The sequence below is a fragment of the Prionailurus bengalensis genome, chromosome C1, assembly GCF_016509475.1.
Source record: "Prionailurus bengalensis isolate Pbe53 chromosome C1, Fcat_Pben_1.1_paternal_pri, whole genome shotgun sequence".
Classification (NCBI taxonomy): Eukaryota; Metazoa; Chordata; class Mammalia; order Carnivora; family Felidae; genus Prionailurus; species Prionailurus bengalensis.
In genome coordinates this window covers 33,375,465-33,385,795 of record NC_057345.1, presented here as the reverse complement: position 1 = coordinate 33,385,795, position 10,331 = coordinate 33,375,465, and the positions used below count along the sequence as shown (strand labels likewise).

At 61.5% G+C, this 10,331-nt stretch overlaps 1 protein-coding gene across 1 annotated transcript; it reads left to right on the top strand.

Annotated features, from left to right (window-relative positions):
• Positions 1-3,691: 3,691 nt before the first annotated feature.
• CLDN19 (claudin 19) lies at positions 3,692-8,466 on the top strand. The gene is made up of 5 exons (XM_043574623.1): positions 3,692-4,275; positions 5,300-5,464; positions 5,574-5,658; positions 7,431-7,583; positions 8,335-8,466. The coding sequence occupies exons 1-5, from the start codon at positions 4,053-4,055 to the stop codon at positions 8,381-8,383; spliced, it is 675 nt and encodes a 224-aa protein (XP_043430558.1). The 5' UTR covers positions 3,692-4,052; the 3' UTR covers positions 8,384-8,466.
• The last annotated feature ends 1,865 nt before the right edge of the window (positions 8,467-10,331 follow it).

The following is a 10,331-nucleotide window of genomic DNA, read 5'->3' as shown; positions in this document are numbered from 1 at the left end:
CTTGGCAACAGACACTCTGGAGAGGTGGTGTGGATGAAAGGTGGGCTGGAGCACCTCGCAGGAAGGGGAAGAGAGTGAAGTGGGGATGGTGGGTGTAGATAGCTCTTCTCAGGAAGGAGCTCACCTCTACGTGGGGGCATCGGGATGAGCTGGCGGGAGACGTGACGTGGCGGAGCAGCTGCTCTTAAGCTGGGACACAGCCGCATGTGTGAGCGTGCTCAAGGGCAAGGGGCGGTCACTGCTCCGCCAGTCACTGGCAGTCGTGTCCTGTTTGGTGACGCGCTCACCATAGGGAGAGAGGGCACACTGATGGAGCATGAGCTTTGCCCACAGGCTGGGCTGGGCGAAGCTCGCTTCCACCCTGGGAGTCGTGCGACCTCAGAGTGCATGTCCTCCCCAGTAACGTGGGACCAGGGCCCTTACCACCCAGGATGCTGGACAGGAATAAGGAAGGAATGCTCCTCATGCACCTGGCACCATGCTTAGCATGTAGTGGAGACCCAACGGAACAGAAAACTACATCGGCCTGATTCTGGTCCTCCAGAAGTTTCCACAGTAAGGCAGATGACCTTTATACAATCTCACTGTATGCCAACCACACAGAGACAGCCGATTGTCAGGAAAGGCCAAATGTTTTCACCGTCCAGAGAACCAGGAAAAGTGCACGCAATTAGGAGCGAGGGCTGGTTGTCCAGGAAGCAGGGGGGTGATGGCAGGGTGCTGGCTGTGACTGCTTGGCCGAGCCCAGGCAAGAAGTCTGCTTGAGATGAAGGGACGGCATCATGGGATCATTAGCAGGGATGGGAGACAACCCAGCCGACGGGAGGGAGATACAGACCTGGAAGGAGCTGGTCTCTGGCACCCCAGGCCGCTGGCAGGGCTCTCGGCAAGGGTATCAAAGAAAGCCTGTGCTCAGCGTTGTTTGGGGAGGAGAGGGCACCACCAGCAGCCACGCGAGTTGCAGAGACACCCTCCCGCCCCCTGGGTGAAGTGTGGGGACCCCCTCACTTCCTGGTTGTGTGGCCGGAGGCAAGTCCTCTCCATTCCCAGCCTGTGTTTCCACAGGAGAGCCTGAATCTCAGTGGCAGGGAAGTAAGACCGGCACCACTTCCTGAGCCCCCAACACTTGAGGTGGCGGCTGCTGAGGATGTGCTGGATGGCAGCCGAATGAATCAGGCCCTCCTGGCTGGCAGTGGGAGAGGGCCAGGGAAACAGCTCCAGCGTTTCACGGGGAGGAAGGCAGAAACATTTAATCCCCAAACCAATCAGTCAATGATCAACACATATCTGCTAAGCAGGGCTCTCTGCCAGGTACTGCTGGGCACGGCGTAGCTGTGGGTCTCCAGCCACAGGCAGCCAACCCCGCCCAGGACGAGAGGGCAAAGGCGGGGGGTGGGGGTGGGGGTCTCGCCCAGGTGGGAGTCTTTTAGAAGAGCTTTCATTAGCCACATTTCTTCAGGCATGTTATGTTTTCCAAAAGTACTTTTACCTATGATTTGATCCCTGCGACCCCCCCCCCCCACCCCCGCCACGATGAGCTAGACGGGGCCAGTGCTATTATCCCTATTTTATCTCAGAGGGGCTAAGGGACTTGCCTGTCACACAGCTTTCTGGTGGCAGAGGTAAAGCCAGAAGCCTTGTAACCTAAGTGAAAGCGCTTGTTAAGCAGGGACGTGTGGCACCCCAGGGCAGTTTCTAGTTCCTGATGGAGGTTGAGTTGGGGCCCTGAGTGTTCCTGCTTTCCCCACAGGCCTGGGAGTCACTGGACTGCAGGTGTAGCAGCGGACCCCACCCAGGAGCAGGATCTGGATTCCAAAAGGCTGGAACCTTGGTGAGGGAAGGCCCTCAGGGTAGGAGAGAACATTCTGGTAGAGCAGTCTTGAAACCTCAAGTAACAAAGAGGAGGGTTACACAGAAAAGCTTCAGAGGGGAGGTGAGCCTCATTCTGGACCACAAAGTGGCTCTGGGTCCCCAGTACGGGGGAGGGATGCCCTGGACGGAGGGGTGTATAGGCATCCCCGTATATCTGAGGCCTCGGCACCCCCAGACTTTGCTCTTGGAGACAGCTATGTGACCCTAAGTGGCTCACTTCCCCTCTTTGGCTCTCGGCCCCCTCATTGATCAGAGTCCTCCTCAGAGAGGCAGGGTGTGGGGTCCATGTGGCTCTAGCGCACAGACCTGCTGCGCCCTCACCCAGGGTAGGCTACCTCTCCACCTTGGCTCCTTGTCAGTGGAGGGCCTGCCTCCACTGGGGCGGAGAGGGCTGCCCTGAGGACTAGACGGTTCTGGGCGCAGAAAGGATGCTCACTTCATCCCCAGAAGTCTCTGCTCTGGGTTCCGGCGATGTCCTCCGTTTCCCCGGATCGTGCTGTGTCCGAACCGTCTGCGGTAGAAACGGGATCCCAACCCACCCTGACTTCTCTACAACAGCTTTGAGTTTGGGACCCTCAGGGTGTCCCAGGAAGCAGGTCTGTGTGTCCGTGGATCCACGTGGCCCTGGCTGTCCAGGCACAGAGCGGGCCCGGGGTTTGGAACTGCAGGCCAGCAGCGCCCACCCCTGCCCCCAGCTGCTGGAGCTGCAGGCCATACCAGGGGCCCACGCCCTGGGCGGGTGCACAGGGCAGCCATTGTCTGCGCAGTGCCTGGCACCCTCTCGTTTGCATAGCCACGTGAAGAATGTGAGGGAGCAGGCTGGGGACGAGTCCCTGCGGAGGGGGGCCGGGCTGTGGGGGAGGAAGCCTGCGGGTGGGGGTGGGGGGGGTCCACGGCAGGACCCTGCTTTCCCCCAGTGCGGTCCAGGAAAGGCAGGTGGGCCGCTGGGGATGGAGGGGGCGGCCAGGAGGCGGGGCGCTGGCCAGAGTAGGAGCAAGATTGTGGCATTCCCCCTGCGCCCACGCCTGGCGGTGCCCACGGGGCCAAACTGAACGTGAGGGGATTGCTAATGAGCTCGAGGAGAGTTAAACATTCCCCTGTTCCAGAGGGCTGAGCTGGGATGGGAGAGAGGAGGGGGGTGTGGGGAGCTAGGAGGGGCAGCCTGAACCCCAGGAATGTGCAGAGGCCACGGCCCCCCGCCAGGCTGTTCTGGAGCTGGAGGCCAGGGCCCCGTGCCTCTGGCCCCAGCAGGGGCTGCTAAACCAGCCAGCAAGGAGATTAACGGGGCTGAACAGTCTGCCTTCCTTCAGACTGATGCCAGGAGGTCAGTCCTATCTCCCACCTCCCCGACCAGGCCCCTTGCTGGCTGGCAGCCAGGTCTGGCCCAGCCTTGATGGGGTCCTTCTTCTGCCCCCCTCAGATCTCAGACCCCACAGTGCATATTCCCTGGCCTGGCCTCCCCTGTTTTTGATACATATTCCCCCCTACCCCCAGAACCCGGGATTCCCTCTCCGCAACATCCCCTCCCCAGCCCAGTCTCTCCACATCTGGATCTGGCCTCAGAGCCCTCTCCAGAAAGTTCTCTCTGATGTCTAACTCTAGTCTTACCTGACGCAAAGTGGGATTCCATTTCCTTTCTGTCCTACAGAGGACAGAAAACCCAAGGGGCAGGTCAGGCAAGCAACAGCAAAGTCCATCATCTCAGGGCTGGTGCTGGGGCAGGAATTAAAATTGTAGGACATGTGCACGGTTGCTACAGGGGGTTCCCCGGCAGGAAGGCCCTGAGGGCAAGCAGGGTCACTCCTCCCAGGCCCTCCCCTCTCTTTCCCTGGGAGGCGGGGCCGAGGCACCCACCTGGGCCAGGGCCCCACCCTCCACCCCCAGGGGGCTGGCAGGAGCTTTGCTGGGGACCCTGCCCTGGCTCAGGCAGCTGCTGTGGGCGGGCCCCTGGCCTTCCCCGGCCCCTCGGCCTCCCCCTGCATTCTAGAGCCCAGAGCTTTTGCCTTTGCCGCTGCCGCTGCCGGGCTGCCACCTCTCCTTCTCAGCCTCTGGCCACTCGCCGCTCCCTCACCCCCCACCCAGTTGTTCCTCTCACCTGGCCATGACCCCAGCTTCCCCAGGGACCCTGGCCCGGCCCTGAGCCCTGGGACCTCCAGCCCCCTCCTCCCCTCCCCTGGGCCATGGCCAACTCAGGCCTCCAGCTCCTGGGCTACTTCCTGGCCCTGGGTGGCTGGGTGGGCATCATCGCCAGCACAGCCCTCCCGCAGTGGAAGCAGTCCTCGTATGCGGGCGACGCCATCATCACGGCCGTGGGCCTCTACGAAGGGCTCTGGATGTCCTGTGCCTCCCAGAGTACGGGGCAGGTGCAGTGCAAACTCTACGACTCACTGCTCGCCCTGGAAGGTAGGCCTCCCACCGGCTGGGTGGGGGGAGGTGGGATGTGGGGGAAGGGGGGAGTCTGGAGGAGGCTTGCCCACAGCCTGCCACCTGCGCTGGGCCTCATTCTCCAGCCCCTATCCCTGTGCGTTTAGAAAATCCAGGCCAGCCGGGTGCTCCGTGGAGGGCAGGGGCTCTGGCTCTGGCAGTCACGATCCCAGCTCACCTTAAAGGAGCCACTAGCCCTTCTCTGTGTTCTCTTGTCCTCATCTGTAGAGGAGAGCACAGGACTGTGGCAGGGTTAGCTGAGAGGGGTGCGTGGCACTCAAAGAGGCTCATTCCCTTCCACTTCTCCCCATACTCCCTATGCAGACACACGGCGCGCACACACCTTCGTGCCAGGCCTGCACCTAGACACGCATGCCCCCATCTGGGTGCACCGACCCACACTACGCACAGGCCTGTGCACATGGCGTTTGGGCACGTAGGTCCCTCTCCTTCTCCTGGGGTGCGGGGTTGAGCCTGACAAGTTGGCCTGTAAACGGGCCACTGAAGCTCTGTCCCTGGCTCAGGGCCAGCCCACCCACCCTCTGCCCAGGGCCCCACAGGCCTAAGTCGGGCAGCTATCACACGACCCCCCTTCCCCATGCCCATCCAGGCAGATCACCTGGCTCCTTCAGGGACCCAGATCCCCTGAGCTGCCTGAGGTCCAGGACTGACCTGGGTGCAGGTGTATACCTGCCGTGGGTGACTCAGAGGGCAGAGGGGAAGGTGACCAGGAGGCAGAATGACCGATAGAGAAGGCGTCCCTGCCCGAGAGCCAACCTGGGACGAGCTGGGCCTCGGACACCCTTGGTTCTTTCTTCTGCTGAATCTGCAAGGCCCCAGGAGGAACTGACCCCTACTGCTTGGGAGAAGGTGGGCCAGGCCCCAAAGGGAGGCCACCTGCCAAAGAGCAGCAGACGAGAGAACTCAAACTACCCTGCCGCTCCTCCTACCCACCCCTCCCCTCTTCTACAACCACCTGCTCAGTCCCTCCCGCCCTGCCCAGGTCACATCCAGTCAGCCCGAGCCCTGATGGTGGTGGCCGTGCTCCTGGGCTTTGTGGCCATGGTCCTCAGTGTGGTTGGCATGAAGTGCACCCGGGTTGGAGACAGCAACCCCATTGCCAAGAGCCGCATCGCCATCTCTGGGGGTGCCCTTTTCCTCCTGGCAGGTGAGTGTCCCTGGCTCCCTCTCCACCATCTCGGTCGTGGCAGGTGGCCCCACTCTGGGTGGCCGACTGGGGCCAGAGAAGGGCTGAGCACTCCCTCCTTTGTCCTTAGGCCTCTGCACTTTGACAGCCGTCTCGTGGTATGCCACCCTGGTGACCCAGGAGTTCTTCAACCCCAGCACACCAATCAATGCCAGGTGAGTGCCAGGGCACGGCTTGGACCAGGGGACAAGCTGGGCCTCCCGCTCCACTGCCTTTGTCCAGCAGGGCACCTGGAGGGAGAAACAGGGGATGAGCACTGGGTGTCGCCACTGAGAAGCTCTGGAGCGGGGAGCCAGGCAGGGTGTGGCTGGGCCCTCTGAAGGGGCAGGAGGCCTGTGGAGGGCGCTCCAGGGGCTAAGCAACCCGGATCCAGGTTTAAATCCCAGCTCTGTGTGTGCTTGCTGTGTGAAAGCTCAAGTTCCTTTATCTTCTGAGCCTGGTCTCCTCCCTGTAAAATGGAGCTGGGACCCAAGGACCCAGCTCACACGTGGTTGTGAGGGCTCAATGAGATACCGCGGAGAGGACTTAGCACAATGCCAGGGCCCTGGAGAGCACTCAGCAACCCCGTTGCTGTGATTCCCGCAGAAGGCAGCAGGTGCTTTGGGCTGGGAGATGGAGACTGGAGAAGTGGTAAGGGCAGATGTGGGGGGACCTTACGGCCATAGGAAGATTTGGCTCCCCATCCTGGGGCAGAAGGCAGCCAACAATCCTGGCTGTGGCATGCAACGTGGTGGGGAGGAGATAAGACCAGTAAAGTGCAAAGGTCTGGAGCAGGCCTTGGGGCTAGAGGCTAGCAGTGAAAAATACATTCAGAGATATTTAGGAGTTAGCATGACCAGGACTAGTAAGGCCGAGGGCGTGAGGGCGGAAGAGGGGGCTCTGTGAAAAGCCTGGGCCCACCTGGCTCCAACCTCCCATCTCAGCTTGCCACAGTAGAGAAGGGGACAGTCTCCACCCCAGACATCCCAAAAGACCTTGGGCCCCGGAGTGGAGGGAGAATAGGAAAAGATGCTGGGGCTGTTGCAGTCTGGAAGGCTCCCTGGAGAAGGCAGAGGTGTGGTGAGGGAGAAAAAGGAGACCTCAGGCATGGGGCTTGTTCCCTGGGGCTGGCAGTTCCAGCCACAAAGATCTCCAAGCAACAGGCGGCTCAGCTCAGAGACAGACACCAGCCTGGCACTCGTTCCTTATCCCTTCAACATTTCCCAAGGCAGCCAGTATGCTGGCCCTGTGCTGAGCCACGGAGGAATCCCGCGCTCTCTGCCCTCCAGGCGCTCCCTTCGGCTCGGGCAAGCCCGGGGGGCTGAATGGCCATCCAGTGAGAGTCAGGGTCAGGCACAAGGGGTCAGGGAAAGACCCTGGGAGGAGGTGGCATCTGAAGTGGGCCCTTAAGGCAGAGGAGCGGAGCACAGGAGGCACAGACAGGGTCCCTCCAGGAGGGGGGCACCTCAGGCAAAAGCACGAAGGTGGGGAGTCCTGGGGGCGCTGCAGAGAGGCCAGGAGGCGGGGGACACGGGGCACTAGGTGGAGGGGCCCACGTGCCCCAGAGGAGAGCAGGGAGCCCAGGCTGGGAGTTCTGTGGGTCAGAGGGTGACCAAGAGAAAGATGGCAGGGATTGCCCTGCTCTTCCCCATGGCACTCGGCGGCCCCCCTGGACGCCCTCCTCCGGCCAGATGAGGAAAGGGGCCCGAGTACGCACGCAGAGCGGGCCGCCCTGGGCCTGGGTCACGCTGGGTGATGCGGCTGTGCTGGGTGATGTCGGGGAGGGGGAATGGGGGGCATTCATCTGAACTTATCCAGAGAGACTGGGGAGGCTTGGGAGGCCCCTGATCTCAGCTCCCCACACCCTGCACGCCCCTTGGGAGGGGGGAGCCTTGGGACAGGGCGGGCCTGCAGCCACCCCTGAAGGCATCCTCCCTACCTCTTGCAGGTACGAGTTCGGCTCGGCCCTGTTCGTCGGCTGGGCCTCCGCCGGCCTGGCCATGCTGGGGGGCTCCTTCCTCTGCTGCACATGCCCGGAGCCCGAGAGAACCAACAGCAGCCCGCAGCCCTACCGGCCCGGCCCCTCGGCTGCTGCGCGAGAGTACGTCTGAGCCCTGCACTCTGCCGTCCCCTGCGGCACCCTGGGCGGGGCCAGTAGGGCACAGCGCATCCCCGAGCTGCACCGAGCAGCTTGTCCCCACGTAGGCACCCACCCTGCACTCTGAGACTCAGAACCAGACAGAGGGCGGCCAGAGGCAGGACTCAGCCCGCAGGTGCACGTGCACGTCCAGATACAGGCAGGGACCCGTCTGCACCACGCACGGGCACCAGCACGTTTCCAGCCCAGATGTCGTCACTTTCACGGGCCGCTATTTACTCATTGCAGGGCTACGTGAGGGCCTACGCTGTGCCGGGCCCCGGGGACACAGCCACAAAGGTGGACCTTGGTGCCCTGTGCCCTGGGATGGCTACAGTCCCCTTCCCAGGCTGACAGGTTCCTCACAGCAACCCCACGAAGGGGGCAGTGCCAGGATGATGAATGTCCCCATGTTACACATGAGGAAATGGTTCAGAAAGACCAAGAGACTTGCTCGGCCCGCTGTCCCTGAGTTCAGGTCTCAGGCTCTTCCAGTAGATCCAGCACCACGTGCACATCCACACACAAGGCCAGGCCAGAATGTGTCCTTCCCCCACAACCCCCCGCTCCCAGGAATGGGCCCCCAGTTGGGCTGCTGTGAGGGCCCAGGTCTGACCACACTGGCCAGTCCCTGCTCCTAGGCCTGAACCCCACAGCCCCTGCCCTGCCCTGTTGCTCACCCCACTAACCAGCTCTCCTCTCTTTTGACTTTCAGACCAGTTGTTAAATTGTCCGCCTCCGCCAAGGGCCCCCTGGGTGTGTAATGTCCAGGTCCCCAGCCCGACTGTCCCCCTGCCACACCTAGACTGTGTGTTTGGTATTTTTTGGAAAGAGAAGTGAACATCCAGTCTTGAGTGTGGTGTCCTTCGATCTGTCCCTGGCATGGCTACGATGGGTCCCTGGGTCCTTGCACATACAGATGGGGAGACAGACCTCCAGGGTGGGTTACACAGCACATCCAGTGCTGATCAGGGCTCCAGGAAACTCCCCAGCCTGGCTCTGACCTCAGAGCCAGAATGAGGGGACATTGTAGGAGCTCGCTACGTGGAGAAGGGCCTGGGAGAAGGATGTTAGGCTCCTTCAGGCATTAAGCCTGTCCTGAGCAAGGTTGCAAGTGCCCTAATGCTGCCCCTTCTTCCTCACCCACCCTTCCTCCTCTCCAGTCTATTGAGGTCCCACCACATCCCTGCCCTGCATCCAGAGTAGGGAGAGGTGGTCTGAGGCTGCCTGGGACTGTGGCTGGAGTCCTGTCCTCATGCAGAAGTGTGTGGGCCAGCCTGGAGGGGCTTTTGGTCTTGAAGTACAGATACCATGTTAGTATAGAAGGGGGAAATGTCCTCAGAGGGAGATAGGGAAAATTCACCCAGATCGGCACCTCGCCTCGTGCTCGGGCCTCACCCACCCCAAACAGAGTCTCTGAGTGGCCACTGCCCTCTGCCATCTGGAAAGAGCGGACCATAACTGTCCCCTGCCTTCCCCCTGCCCTCCTCTGCCAGCTCTGTCTGGCTTCCTCCAACGCCTGTCTTGTGACCACCTCTCTCATCAAGTCACCAAAGCCCAAGGATGCAGCCCAGCCTTCTCCCCCAAGCTTGGCCTGAAGGAAGTCTGACAAGATGATGGCAGGCACGCTCCCTGGGGGTCAGGGATGGCAGGAGAGGAGCAAGCGGCGGAGGGGCTGTGGGATTATGGGCGCAGGGCCCTGGGCAGGTAGCTGCTGCGCGTCCACAGGCTGCCTCGAGAGAGGCCGTCGCCTGCAGCCTCTGGCGAGCAGGGTGGGCAGCTGACCCTGCACGGGTTTAGAGTCCCGGCCCTCGAGTTATGAATGAGAACGACACGTCTGTCTGGGGGCTGGAAGCGATAATGCAGCACTTCTTGCCTGCTTTCAAGTCACCCGGGGACCTGGTGCCCAGGCTCCACCCCGGGCATCCAGATGGAATCGGCCTAGGGTAGACCTGGCACTGAGTTCAGGCAGCTCCTAAGGGACTGCGCTGTGTGGGCACCTCGGTGAGGCCTGAAGCTCGGGGCCGTCGGGCCCACGTTTCTCGCCACTCGGAGGGGACCTGCCGAAGAAAGATGAGAGGAAGCCCTGTCTCCCTCCGCCTTTCCTGCGTCTGGGCTGCTCCATGGAGATTCCCACACCTTCCCAATAAATACCGCCTTTTTGCAGAAACAATTTTGACATCTGTCACCTGTAGCCAAAAGAGCCCCAACCGACACCAACTTTGGAACCCAGAAATTGAGTGTGTGAGTGAGGGCTCCTGTCACGGGCACTGGCTGAGCAGGGTGGGATGTGGGGCCCAGACGTGCCACCTCTCCCGGTTCCCCAGGACCTCTCTCCTGTCCACAGCCGAGGATTTGGCAGCCCTTGCTATCTGGACACAAGGCACTTGGCCAGGAAACCATGTGTATTCTCTTGAGGCTCATGGTCCACCAGAGGCTTGGGATATGGTAGGAAAACGTTGGGATGGAAATGTGCGGGCTGTTCCCCGTGAGTTTCGGGGATGGGCTGCAAGAGAGACGAGCTGCATGCCAGTGAGTGGGGGGTGGGGGGCTGACAGCTGCAGGAACAAGCTTCACTCTGGTCCTTTGTGAAGGGATGTCCTTTCTGCCTATAGCCAGGGGTTGGAGAGGGGAGAGGTAATCCACGCACAGAGCCCAATACACCGATTAACAGCACAGTGGGATCCTAGCAATGGGTAGACGTCTGGGGAA